The sequence below is a fragment of the Halictus rubicundus genome, chromosome 11 (assembly GCF_050948215.1).
Source record: "Halictus rubicundus isolate RS-2024b chromosome 11, iyHalRubi1_principal, whole genome shotgun sequence".
Classification (NCBI taxonomy): Eukaryota; Metazoa; Arthropoda; class Insecta; order Hymenoptera; family Halictidae; genus Halictus; species Halictus rubicundus.
The window spans coordinates 13,429,174-13,456,550 of record NC_135159.1 but is presented as its reverse complement, the minus strand read 5'-3'; the positions used below and the strand labels follow the sequence as shown (position 1 = coordinate 13,456,550).

The 27,377-nt window shown below is 46.1% G+C and overlaps 2 protein-coding genes across 18 annotated transcripts in view; one reads left to right on the top strand and one right to left on the bottom strand.

Moving 5' to 3' along the window:
* Nucleotides 1-12,290, top strand: part of LOC143359116 (uncharacterized) — a 312,532-nt gene extending 300,242 nt beyond the window's left edge. The window contains exons 11-14 of the mRNA XM_076796832.1: nt 1,393-1,538; nt 3,708-3,977; nt 10,170-10,373; nt 11,045-12,290. Coding sequence (XP_076652947.1) covers nt 1,393-1,538; nt 3,708-3,977; nt 10,170-10,373; nt 11,045-11,154 — 730 coding nt within the window. The 3' untranslated portion in view covers nt 11,155-12,290. The remainder of the gene's footprint in view (nt 1-1,392; nt 1,539-3,707; nt 3,978-10,169; nt 10,374-11,044) is intronic.
* A 6,470-nt stretch (nt 12,291-18,760) lies between these two features.
* Nucleotides 18,761-27,377, bottom strand: part of Dnc (phosphodiesterase dunce) — a 385,323-nt gene continuing 376,706 nt past the window's right edge. For 12 of the 17 annotated variants that reach the window (XM_076796809.1, XM_076796815.1, XM_076796817.1 and 9 more), the window contains 5 exons: nt 27,037-27,266; nt 24,029-24,292; nt 23,689-23,788; nt 22,957-23,609; nt 19,277-22,066 (listed from right to left, as the gene is read on the bottom strand). In XM_076796809.1, coding sequence (XP_076652924.1) covers nt 21,932-22,066; nt 22,957-23,609; nt 23,689-23,788; nt 24,029-24,292; nt 27,037-27,266 — 1,382 coding nt within the window. In that variant the 3' untranslated portion in view covers nt 19,277-21,931. Of the gene's footprint in view, nt 22,067-22,956; nt 23,610-23,688; nt 23,789-24,028; nt 24,293-27,036; nt 27,267-27,377 lie in introns of all 17 variants that reach the window. The other 5 variants (XM_076796802.1, XM_076796803.1, XM_076796804.1 and 2 more) reach the window with 1 other exon arrangement.

Sequence of the window (27,377 nt, the reverse complement as noted above, 5' to 3'; positions counted from 1 at the left end):
TTTAGCCATCGCTTCATTTTCTGTAGCCAAACAAAGTCAAACAGCATCATACTACAACAAACGGTAGCAAACCTTCTACGTACTCCTATATTAACTATAAAAAAATTTGCAATCAAACATTAAGTAGTCAACAGTCTGTTTTGGGAATTGTTTCCTAATGTTTGGTTCACTTGGCGTGGTCAAACGAAGTCAAACAGCATCATACTTCAACAAACGGTAGCAAACCTTCTACATACTCCTACATTAACTATAAAAAAATTTGTAATCAAACATTAGGCAGTCGACAGTCTGTTTTGGGAATTGTTTGCTAATGTTTGGTTCACTTAGCGTGGTCAAACGAAGTCAAGCAGTATCATACTTTAACAAACGGGTATCAACGTGGTCGGTCCATGGGTTGAACCTCGTTTCTGGAGATTGACAAATAAATAAAATTATTGTAGAAACAGACGTGGAATTAGTCTTGCAAAATTTAGAAAATATGCTCCCCTTAAAAGTTGATTAAAACAAGTGGTTGAATGATATTTTAAAAATGTAGTGGTGCGAGTATATTGTTTTAATATCGTTAGGGATTTCGGGTGTCTAGAGAAATTTGTATCTTTTCCGTTTATCGCGACGAAGATGAGCAATTTGAACGAAGGAGAGAATAATGGAGCTCTTAAGTCGAGAGAGAGAGAGAGAGAGAGAGAGAGAGAGAGAGAGAGAGAGCATATTACGCGTCACGGTATAATAAATACCCCCGGCAATAAAGGCGCAAGACCGGCAGCCATTTTGAAAAAAGTTAGCTCGTTAAGGGCGGGGATCGCCGGAAATAGAATTGATGCCGGTTTTATTCGTATCGATGGATTAATTTTCTGCGACGTCTTAATGAGTGTTTCACTTCCCCCCTCCTCCCTAAATCATCCCTAATAGCCAGAGCGTGCGTTATTTGCCTTGCCAAACACAGGAATCTATGGCTGTTTGACCGTCTCGTAAAACACCATGAAAAGTCCAGGCACAAAACAATTAGAAAAACGTAAATAAAGTTCAAACTCGCTCCAAAAATACAGGCTGATCCAAAAGTCGCTAGACAATTTTAAAATAACTCTTTTTCTTGATAGGAAAAATCAATAAAAATTTTTAAACAATTCTAAAATTTCAAAATCGATCTTGTAATCATCAGTATTAAGACTTTTTTACATCTACCTGGCAAGGATATTTTTAAGAATTCGAATGGTCGAACATAAATTTTCGAAATTGAGCTTTTCCGCGAGAAAGAATTGCTTTTAACCTGATTTCGCGATGGGATCAGGCAGAGTGTCAGTCACAGTGCAAAGATGTTTCCCGTCGAAGCTACATTTCGCCGCTGATGTAATTATGGCCGCCGTGTAACGAGAGCCGCCGCTTCTTTTTCAGCAATAATGGCTACGTGTGCCTGATGCTGCACCAAAGGGACAAGCACGTAATAGAGATGCAGCTGTCGGAATGGAGCCAACAACCTGACTACGTGTGCAACTCGAGTACGTTCAACTCCCACTCGAGGCCGTACACGACGTACATTAGTAAGTCAATTACGATCATTTATAAACACTTCGCCGGGCGTGAGTCGTCCGACTTGTTTACACGGCACCTCCCTCCCTCCCTCCCTCGACCGTCGATTTAGCAGCCGACGGTGTTTTAAACTCCCTCCACGAATCGTTCGTTCGACGGTGAACCTAAACGTGTAGGCATCCGAACGAGAGAACGGTGGGTCTCTCATTTCGGAACTGGAAATAATTTAAGGGGCCGTAAGATTCCCGCGGAACACGCTCAGCCGAGTTTACCGAGCAATGCAAACCCACGACAGCTAATGAAATTCCACGGTGTGTACCGGATCTGTCTGAAACGGGGGACCGTGCCTCATATCTTCCCTGTAAATGTAATTCAAACCAATGAGTCTTAGGGCTCCGAGAACGGGCAATGTTCACAAATTTTTTTTCATAGCAGGAATCGTCCTGCGACTTGGATCTTTCTACCGGGTCTTTATTGACCCTCAAACGTAATGTGTGTAAAATTTTGTGGCAATAGGATCAATGGTTTCTAAGTTGCAGTGATTTGTTTCTACTCATACAAAATTCAGTAGAGCTACTTGGGTTTGAAGGAGTTTGATGGGTCTTTACGAATTTTTTTTTAATAGAAGGGAACATTGTATGACTTGGATCTTTTAGGAGGGCCTTTATTGACCCTCGAACGTAATGTGTATAAAATTTTGAGGCAAAAGGATCAATGGTTTCCAAGTTGCAGTGACTTGTTTCCACCCATACAAAATTCAGTAGAGCTACTTAGGTTTGAAGGAGTTTGATGGGTCTTTACGAATTTTTTTTTAATGGAAGAGAATATTGCACGACTTGGATCTTTTAGGAGGGTCTTTATTGACCCTCAAACGTAATGTGTATAAAATTTGGTGGCAAAAGAATGAACAGTTTCGAAGTGACAGTGGTTTACACCCGTGCAAGTTTGAACGAAGCTAGATTTGCTTACGTTTGGACGAGTTTGAGAGGGTTTGAACAGGTTTGAAAGTGGAATATGACTATTAAAATCGCCAAATCCAATCTTTCGTCGTCACTCCCGGAATATACCCGGAAAATCTCGTCAATTCACTCGCCGATAAATTTCCTCGATTGAGCAACATAAGTGGAACGGATTCGATTTTTTGAATCGGGGGAGCGTCTTGGGTGCAATTTGATTCGAACGAAACATCAATGTGCCTCCGGAATCGCGTTCCGAAACCAATTGTGCCGGGTCCGGCTGTCTCTTGTTTCGATTCCGTCCGTTCGCCCTGGGATTACTGGCAGCGTTCCATTTGGCGGACGTCGACTTTTTCGCTCGTTAAATATTGCATCCGGTTATTGATTATACTAATGGCTATGAAATGCTTTTTAACAATTTATACGCGGGAATCAGTTAATCGGTTCCGATCCGATAGCCGGGCTCCATAAGTTATTCACTATTTGAGCCGGTGCGATCGGGACAATAAGTTCGTTTCATTTTCGGGTGCACGGAGACACGGTCGACCGTGTTGCCTGTGGGGGTGTTTGCTCCGCCATCAGTTAAGAAAATCCGTGTTCCAGGGACTCTCTCCGAGAGATGGAGAGAGAGAGAGAGAGAGAGAAAGGAGTTTGCTGAGAGCGCCGTCTGGTTAGAAACGGAAACGTCGAGGGGTGTGGAAGGGGCCAGGGCAACATCGGCGAAACACAGTGAAACGGGAAACGGCGCGGAGCACAAAGAGGAAGTTGCAAATGTCAGAATTTAACAATCGATTCGCGTGGAGCTCCTTTACGATCGCGTGAAGGATCATATGCCGAATCCGTCGTAAACTCTCGGCTCCGCAGACCCCGGCAAGCGCGTCCCGACAGTTCCTGTTTAAGCCGATTACATCGATTCCATAACAGCGACGAAGACAGAGTCGTTCCGCCGGCTTCGAATTTATCACGACGCCATTCAAATCGCGCTCCCGGCGTCTCTGCCGACGGTCTTCCCTGCCCGAGATTGTTTGCCGATGTTTGCCGAAGTTTGCTGATGTTTGAAACCCCCGGCGAGCAGCACTTCTTGAAATTCTCAATCTAGGATTAATATTTTGATTTTATCTCGGGAAATTCAGCAAACTCCAAAAGAAAATCGCGAGACCCCATACCCCCCGTGTTCAAGGAAGGCGGCGAGTAGCGGTGATTAATTATGTTTGCGCTTTCCAGCATCGGAGACGACGATGCAGTGTCCGAACCTGGGTCGCTACGAGATAGTGTCGGTGCTGCATTCGGACACGAGCGAGAATTCGGAGGACTTGTTGGGCGTGGACGGTGATCCGAACATGGCGAACGCGGCCGAGGTGCAGGACGGCACGGTGACATCGACACCTTACCCGGCCCGATGCCGTTACGGGAGTGTTCGCCGATTGGAAATCGGTTGCAAGACCCCGGACCGTATGGAGGTCGCCACATCGTGCAGCGACAAGGCGCCCTCAGGTGAGAATCCCCATTTCTTTGTTCTGCCGGCCGAAGTTTGACACGGTTTGAAACGGTTTGAAATGGTTTGCAAATGGTTTGTTCGAGTAACCAGTTTGCTCCCGATAAGCACGTTCGCGAACTTCGATTAGCGCCGTCTATGCGAGGAGATTGATCGCCCTTGGATGAGCCCCGGTGTTCATTACGGACCAAGTAGAAATATTACAATGTAGTCAGCGATTAATCTTTTTCCGACGACTTCCGCTGCCACCCACGTCTCGCTTCCTTTCCGCTGAATCGCGAGCACAAAGATTCCGGAGGTTAGGCGAGCCGACGAGGGCCCGTCCGAGAACGCTGATAACTTCGGAACGTGGGTTCTGACGTATGACGGATGCGCGAACCGTCGTCATGCTCGTCCGCCTCGCTGTCATGCCCAAAGGATGCCCTCCCTGTTTAGTTTCAGACAATGCGAGCCTGTCGCCGACACCACGCGCGGAGCTAGCGTCGGAGGTGTCAACCGCAGTTCTTCAAACCTCGTCAAACTTCGTCAAACACGCTCAAACCGTCGAATTGGCCGGCGAAACTTTGCACAGTTGACACGGTCGTGATTCTGACCAGTAGCGAGGCTGGAAGACGGTTCTCTGATGCGAGTTGTTCGACGTGTCACCATTTCGAAACTGGGAAAAGACGGTTCACGTATCGCGAACAAGTTTTTCTTAGTGTCGTCGTTGCGACGCGCGCAGACGGAATCAGACAGGGTGCCGAGTGAATCCTTGGAGGGTGGAGCACCTCCGGCAGGAACATCTTATCGGATTACCCGCACCAGGTCGAGTTATCCTCCCATCGAGGGACGCGTCTCTCGCTCCCCATTTACCTTCACCCTCTCTCCTCCGCCAGGAAAGTTATCGCAAGTGGCGATAGTTAGTTTGCGGGGAGTCAGCGGCGTGACGGTTGTCGTGGTTCCCTGCTTGCTTATGTGCAAAGTTTGTAGCTTTATTCGGTTGTACGTGTTTATGGCGCGTGCAAAGGCCCCCGCGAATATGCTCGCAGCCGGATAACTGCAAAGTCCTCTTGTTCCGCTTTTCTTCGGGAACTACCGTCGGGCGACGACTGGATCAGTCCTTCGCCGTCCAGGTGATCCGACTTCTCCCGGTATACCTGCTGAGACTATCCGAGCACCTCGGATCTGCTTCTGTCAGAAACAAATCAGAATTGTTAACGGGGGGTGACAAATGTTAGGTTTTTCTCTGATGGCACACTTCTCGTTCCAAGTGTCGTAAAATGGCGAAGAAAAATCGTGGAGCAGTTTTTTTGGAGTCGTTGGAAAGAGCAGACTTCGGGCTTAGCAACTGAATTGGTCTCAATCGCGAGGAAAATTTTTTTAATTGCCCAGGCTCGTCGGAGTTTGAGAAATTTGGGAAAATCGCCGTTTTCGCTTTAGGGCCCGACTCGAAATGCAAAAGTGACCTAAAGCGAAATTAACTTAGCGGTATCGAAAGCGTAGATTCCAAGCTTTAAAATGAGCCCAGAATGATTGTCGTCCGATTTTTTAATACGGAATTACACTAACTTGAACGTCGATGAGGGAGGTACCCTAGTTGAATCGCAATTTCTCAGTGCTGTATTCGAGAATTAATTTTGAGAAAACGATCGAAGCTAGCATGCTGAAGTTTTTTGTACGTATTTGCGCATATTCGATGCAACGGCACAAATTTTTATAAGACGTTTCATTGAAAATTGTGGGACGGGTAAATAAATATCGCCGGACTAGAATTTAATTTTGGTAAAACATTTATGTGTTCCGAGCGCGGTCGAGTGCGACAGTGGAGGGCAGACCCTCGCGGCACATTCGTATAATGAAAAGGAAATTTTCACCGGCAGTGTCTCATTCCAGGGCAACCGTGGTGGAATTAATCGAAAGCACTTAGGGCGGCCGGGTTGCGAGCGATGGGCAAAAAATCAATCTATCCAAGGGAAAGGAAATTTCACTTGAGCTAGACTAGCGAGCTGGGTCGAAAGATCAGTGTACACCAGCCGGGGCGTCAGCCGTATCGCGCGACTCGTAATCCACAAAAACACGAGTGGATCCCCGGCTGGGTTAGGCGTTTCGTATCCGGAATTATTTTAGCGGAGAGGAGCGTTGACATAACCGAGGATTTAGGTGCTCGAGCCTCGTGTCTTACGGCTGTCGACAAGGGGATTGCGTTCCGGGCAAGGCCTCTCCCTTCTGTCGGCGAGGAGAACGCGAATTGGTCATTAAGACTTCGTACAAACAGCGATCTTAGCTCCGGCTGCTAGACCGAGAACATCTCGAAACGTCTCGAGCCGGCTTCCCAGCCGTGATCGTTAATCACATCCAGTTCCCGGCCCGGTGTTTGTCTACGCCCGGATTAGAATCCTGCCAAATGTAGCCTCGCCGGCTCTTCTTTCCGAGCTGACGTAATTATTTGATAAGATCTGCCCGATTCTAATTTTCCACCTCGCAACGCGACAGACTGTGGACCCGTGACGACAGCGTCTAAACGAGAGAATGTACACCACGAGGATAAACCGGATCCGGGCACTAATTATTTCGTAGCCCCCACAATTTTCAATCAAGTGGCTTGTAAAAATTTGTGACGTTGCTTCGAATATACGTGAGTACGTGTGAAAAATTTAAATTCGCTAGGTTCGATTGTTCTCTTAAAATTAATTCCTACGTACAGCCCTGGAAACGCGCGGTTAGACTAGGGTACCCCCTCTAAGTGAATAGCCGATATTCGAGTTAGCGTAACTTCGTAAAAAAAAATCGGACAATAACGAATCTAGGCTCATTTTAAAGCTCGAGATCTGCGCTTTCGACACCACCGAGTTCGTTTCACTTGACGGCACTACCGCGTTCCGAGTCGGTGCGGAAACTGGAAACGGCGATTTTTCGAAATTTTTCGCGTTCAAACGGCTCTGAGCAGTTCAAAAAATTTGTCTCGCGACTGACATCAAGTTCCACGGGAAAGAGCGAAGTCTGCGCTCTCCAACGACCCCCGAAAAATTTCAGTACGATTTTTCCTCGATATTTTACGGCAGTTCGAACGGAAAAAGCGCCGCCAGGATCGAAAAACCCCAAAACTCGTCACCGTGTCAACAATCGCGATTTGTTTTTGATAAAAAGAGACCGGAGGCACACAGGACGGTCTCAATAGGGGTTGGACTCACCCCCCACCCCCACCACCCGCACCCCCATGTGCCAGGGGGTCAGAAGTAACCAGAGCAGAGTGGCAGCTTTTATGACCATCAGCGCACTCCAATTCTGTTCCTTCGAGGAACAGGCTGCAGAATACGATATTTACGAGCCGGGAACTCGAACGACATCTCCGGAAGCGAGTGAATAAAAGGCGAGCGCATTTCAATTGCGCTATTGCTTTCATTATGTCAGATTTATCGAGAAAGCTTTCCAAGCCCTGGGCGCTGGTCTCACCCCCCACCCCCCACCCCTGTTGTTCCTCGTGCGAAACATATTTCGCTGAAACTATACCCGCCTGCTGCCCCGACCAATTTTTGTTGTGTATTTCCGTTCGAATAAAGATAGAGATGGAGAGGAGAGGAGAGGAGAGGAGAGGGCAGGTCTGTCGCGCTGTAAATTCTCATCTTTCTATCTCGCAGCCTCGATAGAGTATCGAGCCGAGACAACACGCCAGATATCGACGTGTCGAAGCGATTTACGGCTTTCGTTTATTTCGTTCCGGTTCGCGCCTTACTCGAAACGTAGTCGGAGCTTTTTTCCCCCCTCCCCACCCCCACCTCCCCCGTAAAAGCCGACCTCTCCTTCTCGGGCGTCTACGGTAGCAGGGCCGTTTTTCAAGGATTATTTCGAGTGGATCCGTGCGACGAAGAAGTTAATCGCCAGGGGAGATTCGTATCGAGTGCGCGCGATTTCTTACGGAATAATTAAAATACTTTTTTAAGCGGCCGACGACGAAAAACACCGGCCGTCCCGATGTAATCTCGACGACGTAACCATTCGTCAAATGTAGAACGCGGACGGAGGTAGCCGCGCTCGTAATTACGCCTCGCAATTATAAATTGTTAACTTACGGCGGACAATAACTTAATTCCCTTTCATAAACGTTATGCAATTTCTTCTTTACGGCACTCGCTCCAATTGCTGCTGCCCGTCGACGTCGTCCTGCCCTCGTTCCGCTCCTTCTTTTTCTTTCTTTTTTTCGTTTTCCTCCCACCCGGTTTGTTCCTCCCCGGGCGCTGTAACTCGGTCGTGGAACGACTCTCAGGGCGAAATCGAACACTTTAAATCGTTGCATAGATGATTACCCATTCACCGCTTTCGTTAGCACGATAAACGTCCTCCCGGAATTTTTTCCCCGGGCACGATAAACTGCTCGGAAATTGTACTTTTGTGCTTCGATTCTCGATAACGGGGTCGCGTTATCCAGCGACGTAATCCTACCCTAAATTTCCCGCGATTCCCCGGGAAACCGGTCTTCGTTCGACTGGACACCTCTCGCGAACGAAAGGACGAAAGGACTTCAATTTTTACGCAATTTAATTTAAAACGCGACAGTGGTGTTTTTCAGAAACTAGCGATCCGAGGGAAAATCTGAAAATACCACGCGATAGGTCAGACGTTTTTCATGAAGAAACCGTAATTTAAAATTCAAACTTTGCCTTCCGTGGAAAAAATGATATGTGATCCTCGACTCCGCGCACCGTCACGTACCTCGGTCTTCTGTAAAACATTTTGAACTCGTTTTAATGGTGATAATGTTATAAAAATATATATATATATATTCTCGTTCGGAAGAGTTTAAAGAATCATATTCGGTAGGGAATTTTTGCCGTAGCTTCTGCAGTGTCCTTGCAAAAAAATGGTTAAACTTGAAAATACGATTTTCTGTGAAAATTTCTCGAAAACTGAATGCGATACAGCGAAATGAATTCAAATTTGTGTACATATATACATGCGACTTTAGCACACTGAATAGAAATTTTAAAACCGCTAGCCCGTGTCACTTCTAGTTTTTGAGAAATCTAATTTTTCGCAGAAAATCGTGTTCTCAACTTTAACAATTTTTTGCGCCGGAACTGCAAAAGCTAGGCGAGTAATTCTTTCGGGAATCGATTCCTTAGACTCTCCCGAACGAAAACATATTTTTTCTATAACCGCGTCACCATTTAAATGTTTTTAAATTGTTCGACAGTGACCAAGATAACTTCGGTTAGAGTCGACGATGATACTTAATTTTTTTCGAACGGAAAAAATGTTGTATTTCAACACTCTTCGATGATTTCCTTATCAAAAATGTCTGCTCTCTCGCATGCTGCTCTTAGATTTCGCCTCAGATTTTCAGTTCGAAAGATAAACTGTAAAATATCCCGGAATGTGACTCGTTTGTCTGCAACATTCTGTAAAACTGTTTGAACATCCGTAATGCCACGAAACTGTGTACCGTTTTATTCGCCGGAGTATACAGAACGTTTGCCCGCGAAAGACATTTGCATAACTTTCCGAAATAAAGCGCAAAAAATCGCTGAAAGTTGAAACTATGAATTACATATCTCGGGAAAGTGAACGTGCCAGTGGGCGAAGCGGTTTTTAAATTCGCGAGATTCTGAAACACTCGGCCACTGGCCGGACTGGAGCACATTAAAAAATTACCATCAGTCGGAAATAAATGTTTCAGCGACTCATAAGCAGCGGTCGGGTCAGCTGAACGTATTTAAATGAAAAATCATGACTGTAGAAATTCCATCCTGTTTAAATATTGCGGGAACAGTCTCCGGGCGGGTGCGCCGCGCTTTTTAATAAGCATTCCTCAGATGGCTTGATAAATGTAAACCGAAAACTTCTTCTTCCCGTGGACTCGTATCTCGGTGCTCCGCTTATCATCCGAACTTTCTTTCGACGAGTTATCAAGAAACATAGTTAGCTAAAACTTTAATACCGGCTACACCGAAAAGAAAATATCGCGAGCTCCGGTGCCCGGCGCAGATTTTTACAAGAAACTCGCTGGTTCGCGGCCGGTCTGAATCCCCCGAACTATACCGAAATAATCCCGGTAGCAACACCGTTGATTTATCGCTGGTCGGGTTTCGGACAGCTTTACAACCGGAGACGAAAAACAAAATAATAAAGTGCACGCGTTTCGATCTCGACTCGCCTCGTCTCGCGAGAGTGTCGCCCGCATGGGCGTGTAAACTGAACGTTCGCATAATTTCCAGAGTACTTGTGCCACGGAACCTGGATCGAGAACGACACGGCTTACTTGGTCGCGAGCACAGACGCCGGTCGTTTCTGTCTCGTTTACAGTGCATCAGCCGCGGCGACAGGAAGTCGTGAACTCTCGGTGACGGGTCATCTTGCTTCCTGTCCGAGAGCCTCCCACCGTCATCTAGTATCGTGGCAGGTCAACCTCACATCGTACGGTGAGCATTGTTCACACCCCCACCGATCATCGGGGACTTCTAACTCCTGCATGCCTCGTCCCACACCAACCCCTCTAATTAATTCCCTGACCGAAGCACAAACTTACTCGACTGTCGGCAAAGCAAGAATCCTGCTTTGAAGACCAGCTCGCCGATCTGACATCGAAACTGGTAATTTGATTACCTGAGAGGTAAATTGGCCGGCAACTTCATTCCGAGGACACCTGGATTCCTGGAAGGCTGCTTGGCTAATTAGTCGCGCGAACTTGTCTCAGAATGTGTCCCGATCCTCGAAGTCCGACGAAAAGAAAACTCTACAATGTTTGCTTGGAAATGTTGAACCCTGCATGCGAGTTTGAGCATGTTTGGAAAGGTTTGAACGCGTTTGAGGGCCTCGAAAGGCTTCAAACTTCGTCAAACGTGGTCAAACCAGACATTGTTCGGTGCTTTCTTGCTTCCCTGACCTGTTTCAGGTTTTTTTGTCGTGTTTCTGTGTCAAATTTTCACAATGAAAAAATTAGTACATATTCCTTGAACACGTTCTGAACGACCCTGAAAATTGCAGAAAGATTCTCTGGGTACTTTTTTACAAAAAAATTCGTAAATATCACCTTATCATTAGCATGTTGAACCCCTCTAGGCAACGTTTTGACTGAATATTATGTTTTCAGCGCAATGCAGCGAGATCTCAGCGGCCACGTCGTGGACGTATCGCGTCTCAGCCCTCATGTACATCTGCATGGTGCTGGGGATCATGTTCGGCAGGTATATCGTGAGGTGATGCTGCTGAGTGCAGGGACCTGGCCACGCAGAGACCGCCGTGTAGTCAGCGAGCAGCCACAGGAACACCGATCAACAACGGCAGACTGCAGAATCTATACATATATACATACACACACCACATATATACGCCCACGTGTATATCTATAGATTTCTTAAGCGGAACATTTCCGGGGCCGGCCGGGAGAAAGTAAATCTAATAATCAAGCTTAGTGGATAAGTGACCGTAGCAGCGAGTTGTGTCGGTGCGAATGAAGAACAGTGGACCCATCGCAAAAACCTGCTAGTTCCTTCGTCGGCGAACGTGGCGGATCCCCGGGACGAACAGTTGTACATAAAGTAGCAATACGTTCGCGGAACACTTTCCCTCCAACGCGACAGGATCTTCCCGATTGTGCTCATTGTCAGTGAAGAAATCGACCACTGTCAGCCGATTCACCGGGACTGCTAAACCCCCATCCTCGAACCCCAAACCCTTCCACGAAGCCTACACTCGTCGTGTGTCCACCTCAACATACCTGCTCTCGAGTGGTTTGCCCGTTTGAACATGTTTGAGATGGTTTGCGGATGTTTGTGCTCACACGAAAATCACGAGAGAAGCGTTTTTCTGTGTCTGACGCGAGAATTGATCGTTCTGAGAGGTTCGAATTTATTGTCTGTGCTGATTGAAATGGGTTAGCAGGATATTTTCTGTCAGGAGTACTAGAACCTTTGTGTGCAGCGTTGACACTCTGTAAGCCCTGGCCATTTCAGTTGGGCAGATTTTTGAGAATTTTTTGAAAGGAAAGTATTGGGTGTTAGAATTTCAAACTTCGTACACTTATTCAGTAACATTTGAAGAGTGTGTCCAATTTTTTTCAAGCAGTAATTACAATTCTTTTGAAAACTACAGCGAAATTAGTAAGAAGTGGTCCAAGATCGAGTCTGACCAAGGCAGCCCTAATCTACTTAAAATTGGCTCTTCACTTAAAATGCAATAAAACCGTGAGAAAAAATCGTAGGTCAACTTTTGAAACGTCATTTTAAAGGGGATATATCCCTCTACAAGCTCGCAGTAAAATAATTACGAAAAGAAATTTTTTGGGCCTTGCAGAGTCGTTTGAATTTGCAAAACTTCAGAAGACAAGAGAGATCAACTTCCTCGCTGTTTCGTAGAAAACACCGTGCGATTTTTATTCACGATGTTACAGCAGTTCAAAAATTGTCAATTTCTGGTTGTAGCTTAGGAACCCCTCGACATTTTGGAGAAGTGTGTTTCATTAATTTTCTCGAGGGTGGAGTGTCGATGCTGCAAGGATAATTTGCTAGTGCGTCAGCCTCGTCCGGCTACTTATCATTGTATAATTAGTGCGCAAGGATGCGAGCGCGATCGAAGGGTGTTCACCGAAACCGAATCCGCTGTCGAGGGGGATGCATGAGCCCGGGGCTGATGGAGCCGGTCGAGGAGAGAACTCGGCGTGGCGAATTGCGAAAATGCTGGCCGGTCCCCCGGGTTTGCCAATATTTACGTGTCCCGTCGTTGATCAGCGTGTCCGCCCCGGGGGCGTGGACTTTTTCACTTGATCGGGCGGAGATGAAAGGGGGAAATGAGATCGGAGGCCGAGGAATTGGGGGTAGCGTCTAGAGGGGAGGGGGTGGGGAGACGTTAAGGTGTTCCAATCGGTTAAGGAATAAACACACGAGAGAGACTTGCGAGAGCCGTACCAAGTCCTCCCGTGCTGATCTTTCTAAATATTTGAAAACTGCCGGAGGGTGGGCGGCCCGATGCGAAACACCTTCGAGAAAAACGCCTCGTTCGTTTGTTCAGCCTCGTGCTTTTTGCTCGAGCACGCCCGATAGAATATTTGTTTCACGGAAAGCGAGCGTGTCACCATACGAACCGATGTATAATAAGATGTGACGACATGTGAGAAAAAATGCGCCAATTGTTTACAAAGTTTCCTCCCTCTTCAACTTATGATCTTGAAATATATCGGCAAGGTCGTGGTTGAAACAAGTCCCTGGGTGTCGATAAGCGTAGAAAGAATTGTTTTGAACGATGACCTTGAGCACGTGTTTCAAGGTCATTTCGATCAACGACGAGGGAAGAGTTGTAGATAATTGCAAAAAAAAAATCTGGCGACCATAACAGCTACCACCAAAATGGGAAAAATGAAAGTCATCGCGAGTCACAATTATTTCGCCGATCAGAATTGTCGGGGTTGCAAGTGACACTTATACGTGACTGAAAAATCTGCTCCGTTCTCGACAACCAAATTTGTTTTCGCATATTTTCAACGTGACTATGGCTGTTCAGTTTCTTTTAGGAACATTTTGGAGGTAGTTGTGTGATCCCCGCGAAAAAAAGCTGCAGAAAACGCAAAAATAAGGGTGCTGGGGCCAATACTGTGTGCGTCGAGTGGTGACTGTAGCCCAAGTGTGTGAGAGATTGACAGATTGATGGAGTAGAGAGAGAGAGAGAGAGAGAGAGAAGAGAGGACGAGAGAGACAAACTAGTACTTATTTAGGTTCGCAGGGCGTCCGCCAAATTCGTGGAGGGGGCTGCACGTGACCCCACCTGTTCAGGTGCGAAAGCGTGGCCCCTCAGGAACAAGACGAAACACGAGAAATGAAAAAGAAAACGAAAAGGAATGCCTGCTGCGTTTCAGCTGCAATTAGACGCGTTTTAATTAAACTTCCGCTACGGAGACCGAGAAAGAACATGGAGGGGAAACTGTGTGCGTGTGTGTGCGTATGTGTGTGAACACGTGTAAAAATGGAAGGGGACAGGTAGCAGGGGGAGGGGACGGTTGAAGTGCACCCCGAGTCTCGCTGGGCCACGAGTACCATGGCGAACGAACGATTCTAATTATAACTATTATTGTACCGTGCAGGAACGAGCGTGTAAATGGACTTCTCCCTTCTTCCGTGTCTTCTTTTTTCGCTGTGTTTTTCTTACCTGAACCCCCACCCTCCGGCTCTCATTCGCGCTCGCCCCATGGGGGATCATCGAGCCAATGGTGGCTGCCCTCGGTCGCCTTTACAGGCTGCTGTAACACTGCCTTTGACGATGAAAGAGAACCGTGGTTTAATCTTGCTGGCATGATCTTCTAAAGATACCGATGAACAAGCTGTGGCTGTGTGGAATTCACCCTTGGATCGAGTTAGCAAACCGAAATTCTATTGGCCTAACTAGGGTCCAGCCTGTGATTCAGGTGGAACCAATCCGGACACTTATCAGACACAGACTCTACCTACACCAATGCAAACCCAAACTGGACACTGTCTACGGGGTCTAAGGGCTGTCTATAAGCTACGACTCGGGTGGACCTGACCCAGACACTTATCCGAAGCAGATTGCACCTACCTAGTACCAGCCTAATCGACGTAGTCCCAGCCGAGACCCTAGGATCAATCAATTTCCTGAAAGTAGACTATCAGTAGCTAGAAAATGTAAAGACTATACGGGGATGAAAGCTTGTTCCAAGGGTTGATTCCACGATCCCCCAGTGCGAAGAGGACAACGAGAAAATTTTCTCTGTGACCGCATGCTACCGTTACCCTAATAGGCGATCATTGGAGTCCTCCCTTGTTTTTGATTGAAGTACACTTCATGATGACCTTCGTCTTAATCGCGTATTTCCTTCAAAGAATCCCCCTCTATAACATTCAGAACCTTTTGAACAACGAGATTCTCATGCCGCGTTTAACACCTACATTATGATCTAGCTCGATGTCCTGAGTGACTCGAATGTGCCATTGCTAAACGAGTGGATCGATCGAATTAATTTTTGGATATTCTGAAAGAGCACTATGAAGAGTCATATCTAGCTCATATTGATTCAAAAATTTGTTGGCTGGAGGCCCGAGGCAAGGAATGACTCTAATGGTTCGGTGACGATGGAACAGAGGACTATCGAGGAACACGACATATCGATATCAGATGAAATCGAGCGAAACAATAACCGAATACGCTGCTAGGGCGAGTGTTACACTGTTCAGTAGCGATTAGATAATTAATCAAGCACTTCGAACCGTGTTGAGAGACTTGAAATTATAATGAGAATGAGAGGCTGTAGACCACGGGCGGAGACGAGACGGAAATGAGGAAATCCTTTTAACGAGAGAGAATCTTGAAAAACCCAGAACCTCGACAAAGTACACATATTTTTCACTCGAATGTATTTTAACTAAGGACGTCGATTGTGAGGACGGGGAGAGGGGGAGGACTACTTGGTCGCGTGCTAGTCGATTGCTATACATACTTGGTTAGTTGGGTATACATAATATAAATATTGAATATAACATTGAAAACAAAAGTGAATATAAATATATAAATAAATCTATAAAAATATACAGAAATATATAAATACACAAAGACAAGTCGATGTTGGCTATAAACTGTACACTATTAGATAAACGAAAAGGGTGGGGGTAGGGGGTGGTTCAGAGGATGACGGTTCACGCAGGTTGTCGATAACGAAGCTGTCTTTCATTTTTCATTGAAATTAACTGTGACTATTTTCAAATTATTATTCAGTGGCAGTAGAGTAAAAACGTTAAAGTGTCGTAGCCCGTTTCAATTTTCGACAAATAAAATGCAAAAACCGTTTTGCTCTTTTCTTGCGAAGAGACATCACCACCTATATGTAAATAGTAGGCTTAACGATTTCCGCAATGAAGACAAAAGGAAAGACGGATTAAGAGAATGAAAATATCGTCAATCGATACAGTGACAAAGCTATCCTGTAAAAATGAAGTCAGTGAGGGACTAGCGGTGACGACGGCGAGAGAGTTCGGTTTTATATAGATCGCGAGAGTGTAGATTTCAGGGTATTTATATCGAGGGTTGAATAGTTATACAGAATATACAAAATATTTAAATATAAATTATATTATAAATACAAATATGGAGGAGTATATTATCTATAAATATATATATATAAATATATTATATACTATGTTTTTATTGTTGTGAAGTTACTCGAATGGCCGTAGGCGACACTGTCGTCGGTGGGGATACACTCGTGTTTCATCGAAGAACTGAACTCTGTCATGTTTATTTACTGTTGCTGTTTTTCGATCAATGAGGGACGCTGTCGATTAAAACGTTGCCAATCTCGCCACCGTACGTGTCTGTCAAATGTGGTAAACGTACAGCTATTTATTTAAGTTCTTTTAAAAATTGCGAGACCAATCATTTCCACGAAATTCCATATATATTTTAGAAGATTTTAAATCTCTTTCTAAAAAAATTGTTTTTTGTCACAAACTTGATCCAGAAGTACTGATACAACGTCTCTTGATTTTATCAACAAATGAAATAATAAAAATTATCGAATCTCGAAAGTAAAATTTAGTGAATGGTCATTTAATTTGTTGTTGGTTCAACACGAGTACAGCGTCAGTGTTTCAATCGGCAGTCTCTCACCCGGAGACTCAGACACATAATCGCACGTGACATAATCACGCGATTCACGGCAAACGACAGTCGAGCAGGCGTACACCGTCATGCGAAAGAAAAAAGTGAACGTTCTATTTCCCGGCGATGGTGACAGAAATGTATCCGCATTCCTTCGATGATGTAAAATACTGTTTATATTGTAACGAGAATTCGAAATGGACAGGTATCTGCGAGGCTGCGTGGGTGGGGATGCGATCCTCGACCGTAATCGTCGAGCTGGCAAGCTCAAAACATTGAAACGGCATCTAAAAAGTTCTGTAGATATCGTCTCGTCCTCTATTGTACGTTCTTCAAACCCCATCAAACGGTCTCGAACCGCGTCAAACGCCGATCGTTCTCACGGGATTAATCCTCCCCTGTCGCCCGAAAGGCGAAATCAGCACAGAGACTCCACGATTTAAAAAAAAACACACACACTAAATGGAAACAAGAAAACGAAAAAAGAAATCAAATTAAAAAAAAAAACCTCCCCTCGTTGCGCACGCACGTCACTGCCTGTAGAACGAAACACAACGACTACTACCGTCTCTAGTCTTAGCGATTTACACGATAATTCCAATTTTGTAAATGAGAGAAACTAGCCTGCGACTTTCGTCCGAGATTCGGGCACGGGAGTTCGAAATATTTTTTTCCCGGACACTTCAAACATGGTCAAACACGTTCAAACACGGTCAAACATGGTCAAACATGGTTGAACAAACCCGTTGAAACCTCGGCAAAAAGTAGGAGAAAGAGTCGGTGCAAATTAATGTGAGATTTTCTGAGAGTAATACTTCAAACCACGTCAAACTGTTTCAAACAGGTGTGCAGGAACATTGTCGAACCGTCTGAAATGATTTGCACGTGGAGAATAATAAGAATGGACTGTGCTACTGAATCTCGGATGACAATCGTGCCCGCAATAACCACGCTAGACGAAGTATAGTCGCATGCAAAGGAAGCCTGATACATTTTTTTACCGAGCGAAGACAGGCGATGTCAAGGTTCGTTTCGCGGGCCACCAGAATGAGACGCGGGGGTGGACGACGAACAAAATGTCTCTCGTCGTTCGGAATTTCGCGAAACCCATTTAGAGAAGAGGAAACGACGACGACACGACCACGTGTGGCACACACACGTTTTCTGCACTCCGAGAACGCCGGTCCGACGGTACTCTCTATCCCTAGAATTGGATCCACGCTTGAAACGCTACGAACTCTTATACATAACTGAGTGTTTTACTATCGGATTACAAAATATTACGGCGATACTTATTAATGTAAATGGTTTTTCATTACTATATTATAGATGTTACTTAATAATATATTTACAAATAATTAAGCCAGAGCTGTCGTTTCATTCGTACCTACCCTGCGTCCTATACTCCAGTTTCACATTTCCAAAAATTGTCAACTATATTGTTGGTTCATTATTTTCTGTTCAAGCAAATTGCCGACGTACCTTCTAAGTCTGAAAGATCCTTTTTTTTTTGTGTTAGGTATGGTCTGCCTAAAAATTTTGAACGTTTATTCACTCGAAACTGCCTCGAGGATTGCTATTAATTCCGAAGCCTGATCTACACCTATACCCCGTTCGTGCTTGTACAGAGAAGATCTTAAAACACTCGACGTTACCATGTGCGATAACACGGTTACCGACGCGCAATCCACATTACATGTAAACATTTATATTGTACTTTAACGCAATCATTTTATGTAGAAATTGACTATGAATAAATAAACACAATGTAATGAAAATACGTATCTGCGTATTTAATTATTCAACCCTCAATTTTCGAAAAATTTAGTCAAGTTGTACTATTGAATTTCGAATTACTAATGCAAAGCTCAATTTTAGGAAAATTTCGACGGTCTGACTTGTCATTGACTTGTACTACTGAATTTCGCGCCACCTCTTTCAATATTATATTCTCCTAATACAAAGTTCGATTTTCGAAAAATTTCGGAGAAATTTCGACGGTCTGACTTGTCGTTGACTTGTACTACTGAATTTCGTGCCACCTCTTTCAATATTATATTCTCCTAATACAATTTTCGGATTTCTACTAGGTGGCATGAAATTTCGTGCCACCTCTTTCGATGTGATATTCTCCTGATACCAAGTTTGATTTTTGTAATTGTGGGGAAATTTGGAGCCGAAGGTGCAAATAAACGGAGAATACGAATTCCGACAATAAATATGTTTTTATTACACATACATCTCGTACGAGGGTTACACGATATTAATACATGTTCATTTAACTGTCCAGCAATCAAACACGTTGTATTTTGTTTTATTCTCTATTTTCTCTCGCAACCATCAGCGTCTCTCAGCAACGTTAATGACCAGTCGTCATCGTCATCGTCGCCACCATTGCCATATCGTGGTCAAATATACAACAAGCACACATCATGTAGAATTCATTGGCATCGTCATACATGGTAAAACATTGTGTTAGATTAGGCATGAGACTACTCCTCGCTACGGGAGTCGAACATCGAGGAAAGAAAAGAAAAACGAAACAATGCGAGTGGTGGTGGTGTGGGTGGAGAGAAAAATATGGAGTCATCGAAAATCTATATCAAGGCTGAGGGTGTGTAGGAGAAAAATGATTTCGTCGTTCGATCGGTCGTTCTCGCTCGATCAGAACTTCCCTACCACTTCGTTTCGCTCTTCGATCATTATTAATTTCGCATCACGATTTCTTGTTTCTTTGAAATACCCATTTCTCCTAATTAATTTCACCGGAAGGATCCCCAGGGCAGAGAAAACAAGTCTCCCCCTTCGAAAGAGCGTCCCCGCACGCCTGCGTCACGTCACTGTCATCACTTCTTCTGTCTCGGTTAAACGTTTAATTATCATTTTACCTCGTTGCTTACGCTCTAAGAAGTTCGTTAAGTTAATTCATCTGCTTAATATCTAATCTCGGTAGCCTTATGTAATACTCTTATAGTCTAGGCTTGGTGGCCAGCACCAAAAACATTCACTAGATTCACTGCCTACGACACAGATACAGATTCGCTCGTCCCTCGAGTGGGCCTCGATCCGCGTCCCCCTCGATCATCCCTCGTCGATCCTCTCGAATCAACAACCCCTCGTGACACACAAAAAAAAGTCTCCTAGGCAACGGTGCTTTTTCGTTTCGTGTAAATCCGTATAAAAAGAAAACGATAGAAAACAAAGAGTGCCTCGACGGTTCAGAAAACTATCAGAAGTTGCAAGAAATCGATTTTTTCAAATTTTCCCGCCAATTGTCTTCACCCACCGCTTCGACAAATTTTTCGTGCAATCGACACGCGGCCTGGGCCCACCGGAAAGACAGCGTAAACGCGTTCCCGACGTTAATTGGCGTCCGACGAGCGGGACACGACGAATACTGTGCACAATGATTCCCCTCGCGATGATCTCCGAAATCATCCAACTGTTGCGGTCCCGGTCGCCGTCGCAATTTGAGCGATTCACAGACATCCAAGCGAGAGAGTACTTCTTATTTGTTTCTCCGTTTTTTTTTTCGCTTATCTTCATCGTAATGCATTTTTTTTCTTATTTCTCTTTAAACACATCGAGCTGCAAGGTTTCTACCTAATTAATTTTCCACTTTGTCACGGATTATGATTCTCTAAATACTACCATCGCTAGAAGCCAGAACGTGCGATGATTTCTCGCGGGAGAAATGTGTTTGTTTTTTTTCTTTTCGTTTGTTGTTGTTTTTGCTGTTGTTGTTGTTTCTCGGATGGTAACAAAGAAATTTTTCGCCGAGCGCGGTGTGACTAACATTACTCTTTGGTTAAAAACGATCGTGTGTGTTTGTGTGTGTTTGAGTATGTCGCGATGCGCGTGTTTGTACGTGTCTGTGTGTGTGCGTGTGTGTGTATGTGTGTTGAACGGCGGCTACGTTAATTTTAATATGAACAACTGAAAGAGAAAGGCCAGCCTTTAGCGCGGTTCTATATTAAAATTAATCGTTCAACTCGTTCCGCGGTCCCCGGCATAGTAATCTCGCTTATTCGAACGATCCGCGACGCTCATGTCACCGTACCGGACGCGCGAGACCACTTCCGGCTCGCCCTCCTTGCCTCATCTACGACTAATCAGCGAGCATGACGAAATCTTACGATTAGGGATAGGCTTAGTTCCTCTAACGATTAGGTTGATCATCGGAGAACCAAGGATGAGCATGAAGCGCGATACTAACGATCCTCCATTAACCGATACAACGGTCTCGCCCTTGACCCTCTTCGAGTGACCAGCATCATCATCTTCATCTACTTCTTCTTCATCTTCCTCGTCTTCGTGTTCTTCTTCGTGTTCTTCGCCGTCTTCATCATCCTCTTCAGCTTCAATCAACACTCTCTCTCTATTCTTGAATCGCTTCTGAACTGTTCTGACTAGTTTGCCACGGTGTTCGGTGAACCGTGTTCACCGGGAGCCTTCGAACATCGTCAAGGGTTCGACGAGGGTCCAGCTGGTTTGCCGCAGGATGAGGAGACACCGACTGGCCGGCAGCTCGTGCCACAAAATTGATATGTCTGTACGGATCCAATTGTAGGATCAGATCCCCTGCACCCTCGTCTGGAACGCGCCGGACCCTCTTCTTCGTGGGTCGAACCCATTGGTCTCTCGCGCAGGTACATCTTGAAGAGATTCGTCACCTCCTTTCGGGCTCGGGACATATTCGCTGGTGGCCCGTCTGATCGAACGACAAAAAAACGGGGAAAGAAAAAGCGACAATGGTAACAACGACGATGCTCCCTTATCTTCTCATCTCTTCTTCTTCTTCTTCTTCTTCTTCTTCTTCTTCCGCATATCTTCATCAGATTCATTTGTCCGAGGAGTCACACTCGACGCTCTCTCGGCACGCTTCGAGCCAGCCGAAGCGCGACGAAGCCAGGATCGTTCCTCGTTCCTGAGACCCGCGTCAGCGAGGAGAAAACGATCACCAAAAAACGTGCGAGGGTGTCCTCCTCGACTTTCGCCTCCTTCAATTGTTTCTTCATGCTGTCGATCTTCATGTTGTCTCTCTTGATCTCGTTCGCGCGCGCTTGCGCTCTCTCTCTCTTACTTTCTCTCTCTCTTCTTTCGACGCAACAGAAAAAGATCCTTCTTCAATCTCACTTCGCCGAGGTCCCTGAGCTAGCAGAGACTCTCAGACGTCGTAGCCCTTCGTTCCTGCGCCATTCCCACAAAAGGCTCGCGCTCTTCCACCGTCCCAGGGAGTGGAGCTTGGCCAAAAGGTCAGTAGGTCGACACAAAGAGACCCGGCCGGGCGGCAGCGAGCTAGGTGTCACTGACGCACACGCCACCAGGTCTGCTGCACCTTCTCGTGGAGCTTCCTGCAAATCCCCACGAGCCTCCGTCACATCCCAGCCTCCGCGGCGTTTTCATCCAGCTCACCGCCCCCGCCCTCGCCTGACAGGGTCTGTTCGGCTGCTTCACCGGTGTCCCCGGACTCCGTTATATCGCCGGACTCGTCACCTTCTTCCAATGTGACCTGGATAACATGAAATCACAAGGTCAGTTCTAAACTAGTTCGGGATTCTTCACCCTGATGTATCTATCCAGATAGAGCTACTAGCGAAGGTTTACCTAGACAGGTTCCCCAAGATGGATTTACTATCTAGTAGGGCTACCGATATGGGTCTAGGTAGATAGGGCTACCAATGTAGGACTACTTAGATATGGCCACGAATGTAGGACTACCTAGATAGGCTCCCCAAAGGGTTATATTTAGATAGGGCTACCAATAGGGGTCCACCCAGGTAGGGCTACTAATATAGGTCTGGGGAGGTTCCCCAAGATGGATCCATATAGATAGTAGGGCTACCGATATGGGTCTAGGTAGATAGGGTTACCAATGTAGGACTACCTAGATAGGCTCCCCAAAGGGTTATATTTAGATAGGGCTACCAATAGGGGTCCACCTAGGTAGGGTTACTGATATAGGTCTGGGGAGGTTCCCCAAGATGGATCCATCTAGACAGTAGGGCTACCGATATGGGTCTAGATAGATAGGGTTACCAGTGGGGGACTACCTAGATAGGTTCCCCAAAGAGTTATATTTAGATAGGGTTAGCAATAGAGGTCCACCTAGGTAGGGCTACTAATATAGGTCTGGGGAGGTTCCCCAAGATGGATCCATCTAGACAGTAGGGCTACCGATATGGGTCTAGGTAGATAGGGTTACCAGTGTAGGACTACCTAGATAGGCTCCCCAAAGGATTATATTTATATAGTGCTACCAATATGGGTCCACCTAGGTAGGGCTACTAATACAGGTCTGGGTTGGTAGGGCTTCGAGTTTGGACCAGATTCACGAAAGAGTGGAAAAACGCATTCAGGATGTGACTAGTACAGTCTGAGGTGAAAAGATGAAAGTCTCACCTGGAAGTGTATCCTATCCGCCTGTTGTTCGTTCCCTTGTTGTTGGTCATCGGACGGTGGTGACGGAGGGATCATCGACTGGTACCAATCCCGGTTCTCCTCGAGCGTGTCCAGAATATCCTGTGCGTCAGGGTGCACTAGGTCTGCCCAGGTCTCCCACAGCGGATGGACGATGTAGTCGATGAAGCCGACCTGCGATTTCTCGATCGTCGCGCTGTGCCGGTCGCACATCGGGCTGATGTCCATGTTCTGTTCGCGTTCGCGATCGCCCTGCAGGAAGAACTCCTCCATCAGCAGACCAACCCATCGTCGGTAGAGTGGCAGGGGTTTCGTGGGGTTGGACAGGTCAGCGCAGTGCACCAGGTTCTCCAGAACCTGGATGCGGTCCGTGTAGTTGTCTAGCAGGAGAACACCGGACCCGGCCACCTTCTTCGTCTCCACCATGGTCTTCAGGTCCGCCAGTAGGGACATGTGTTTCGACATATCCGTCGAGAGTACCATGTCGATCACCATCTTGCGGACAGTCTGACGTTGTTTCTTCGTCATGTTGACGAATATGTCGCAGCCCTCGTTCTGGAGCAGCTTGAACGCCACCGCCAGGTGGTGATTCTCCAGAACAGATTCGTCATTGTACATCAAGGCGAGCTCGGAACCTGAGGATCGAAGCAAAGACAAGTTAAGCAAAGGATTTATAAAATTTTTGAAAAAATATGTAATCGAATGGACACTCACTCGAATTGATGAGGAACTGATTGGTGAGTCCAGGATGGTCCACGTCGTGAATGGTGGCAGCGAATAGGGCTGCAGTGATTTCCACTGGCGTGAACACGGACTGTAGGAAAGCAAGGCTCTAATTAGCTAAAAACACTCGAATCGCTCGCAAAGGGGACATTCATTACCGGCGCGGAGCGTGCTAACTCGGGAATGCTAAGCGGTTCTAACGAGACGCTAACAATCTTCGCCCGATAAGTAATTGGTGCCGAGTTTATTGTGCTACGCTGGTTGTTTTCGACATGCTCGGATTACGAAAGTGGCGGGTGCACGAGCGATCAGCCAATGAATACATATTAACCTCAAGTGCGGGCGTGTTGAGCAGAGCGTGGGTGGATTGGGTCACGTCGGCCGCGTGGAGGCTATTGTGGAAGGGATTGTCCTTGACGTAATGATCCTCTAGGGTCATCATGAAGGTCACAAAGGTCTTCGGCGGTATGGCCAGGGATTTGAGCAGGTCTCGCCTCTGGAAGACTGTGTACGCGACGCAGGTCAGCGGTCTGTTGGTGCTCAGCTCGCCTATCCTGAAGATGTCGATGCCCCACTTGTCGATGTCCCGCAGAAGCTGTAAATTAGAATGACGTCAGTAATCAATGTACAACCTAGAGTTGCCCCCGACAGTTCACCCAGGTTCACTAGCTTTTCAAGTATACACTTCTTTCCCCTATAACTGTCCCCCTCGTCAAGACTAGAATTTACAACCGAAAAATTTGAAAAAATTCTCAAATATGCGTCTGTATAGCTACTATATGTCGGATTTTTTTCAGAATTTTTTTTGAAGTTTCATAGGGAAAATGGACCAAAAATCGAAAATCCGATTTGTCCCTGTAACTACCCTCCGGGTCGAGATGGGGGGTTGAAATTGTGCATGAAGAATGCTCTCCTAATGGACTATCGAATAGCAACTTGAAGATTTAATTCTCCTATCCGCTGGCCTCCAAAATTTAAGTTCTGTGAACTAGCTGGTGGATGCATCGAAACTTTTTCACGTGTAAGGAAGAAAGAAGTCGCCAAGGTTGCGAATTGAACTTGCTCGGAGTGTTTGCTTGCACTTAAGCGCACTTAGCACCGCTCGGCGACGCGGTGGAGCCAGCAGGTGAACGGCATGGCGACGAACGGAAAGTTTCCCGGCGACTCTGTTCAGAAAATTAGAGCCTGTGCCGGCTGAAAGAAACACTCGGATCGCGTCCTCGAACATGTGTGTGTGTGTGTGTGTCTCGGTTAGTGTCGCGTGCAGGTTTTTGCGCGGCGCCCGTAAATTAAGGTGAAACGATAATACCGCCGATAAGGGATTCGGGAATTTGGGTTATCTGCGGCTCACGACCTCGTCCCGAATCGCTCCCCTAATCACGCATGTGACCTGGACACATCGCAGACGTCAACAACAATGATTCGCATTCACACGCGTCGCGCGCGATTCCTGCGTGGAAATCTTAATCTGGAGCCCTTCGAATCCGCGCGGCGTTATTTGCCGAATGCTTGGTTAAACAGCGCGCTCGATTATCAGTGCTAACACGAACCACAAAGAGGCTCTCCCCGTCGTCCGTTGATGGGTCACGTACAACCGAGTGGTTTTCCCCTCGCTCGGCCATCCTTTCTCTATTCTTTCTCCCCCACCATCGTCGGCATAACCGAGAGAAGAAGCAAATATTTAAACTGCCGCATCTCCCGTGCCATCTGGAATTTTCCTAGCCTAGATCCGGGAGTCTTTGCTTCAGACAAAGAGCACGAGGATATCAAAGCCGATAAAAATTATACGAACAGGATTTCTATTTTCGCGAGACACGTGGACACAAATCCCTGTGCAGCTGCGGCTGAATGCGGACACAGACTCTCTAAACATCTTCGATCCCCTGTTTGAGAGATTACAGGTGTTCCGGGTCCTGCGCGCACCCGATTGATAACCGGACAACACCGCGGAATTAACAGGGGATTAAATCTCGAATATCGCAACGCTAGTGATCCGATTTGCGGTTTTGCAAAAGCTCTGGAAACGCCAGGCTGACCCGGACTACCGGCGAATATATTTCAGAATAATGCCGTGGGTATGCTCGATGGAGATCATTGCTATCGGTGATTCAACAGGGGATTGTGCAAGTGACACCTGTTAAAACGTATGATTCTCGAAGAGCGACCTCCGGCCCGGGCCGGGTAGAAAGTGGTGGTACCGTTAATCAATTTCGCTTTCACGATTGTCGGCCTCTGGTGACGTTTATATAAGTACCACGCAAGGAACGAGGAAGATTGGTCATTCAGATCGCTCGTCGTCGAGAGAAACTGACTGAGCAGAAGATTTCGAATTACTTCACAACTTCGGATGCCTGTACAAAGATTACTACATTTTTCTCGGGACTGAAACTTATACGGATTTTTTAGATTCAAATTGTCGCTTTCCAACGAGCGCAAAAAAATTGTTCTGCGATTTTTTGTTCGCACCCCATGCCACTTTGAGTGAAAAGTGTGCCCTTGGTTTCAGAATTCTTGAATCAAGGGGTCACTACATCCTGGTTGAAAAATTGTCGATATTTAAATTACTCTAACTCCGTATAAAAAAATCGTAGGGCCATGTTTCTTGGCTCATTTTGTAGCTTGAACTTTCAGCTTTTAATACCATCAAGTTACATATTTTGAAAAAATTTTTATCCCAAGATGTGGGAGGGGAAGTAAGAATGGTAATTTTTGGAAAATTTTTCAAATTCAATCGTTCGTAGGGAATTCAAAAATTTTTTCCCGGAAATCAGACTTTAGTGCGTCTCAAGATTCAAATTTTCGCTTTCGAACGAGTCCAAAAAATTTGATCTACGATTTTTCGTTTCCGTTTTATCACGGTTTGAATGAAAAATGGGCCGTCGACGTGGGGTGTACGGGTAATTCGACTAGTGTCGGCTCATTTTTCATTCAAACCGTGATAAAACGGTAACGAAAAATCGCAGATGAAATATTTTGGGCTGGTTGGAAAGCGAAAGCTTCAGTCTACAAATCCGTGCTAGTTTCAGTCACCAAAAAAATTTTTTTATGCCTGCAGAGGGATTTGGATTTGAAAATATCCTAAACACGACGATTTTGAACCCAAACATTTGTATAGACTAACTGCATTCTAACATGCCTGGCAGGTCTGGCATACCTAGCACAACTAACCTTTCATAATGAGTTTTTGAGTTGTTATCACTCCGAATCTCGGCCCTATCTATCAATCTAGAGCGTTCAATTTTTGTCCGTGAACCCTCTCAGCTGGAACTGGATCCCAGGTATGCCTAACTGTTCTCAGGTGACTGACCGAGGTCCCCATCGGACTGAATGGTTACTTACCAAGCCGAGCTCCTCCTCGGTGGTAGTCTCAACACCGTACAGTGGTACACGTTCTCCCGTGAAGCTGTTCGTGTGCGTGAGCGGCCGTTTCACGCCGCTGATGTGGGACATGGCGGCCGGGCCCCTTTGGACCCGGTCCTTCTTCTTGGCTGCCCTCGCATCTGCGCTGCCTGCAGCCGCGACCGCATCTTCGATTCTCAGGGACGGCAGATCCAATTCCTGTTGCTTGTCTGCGGACAGAAACCCGAGCCGGGAAATTAAACGAGGCCCCCGAAGAAATATCGCCGGTGGTGCCCGCCTCGAAACTAATTAATAGCCGCCGACGCTACCGTCCGACGATG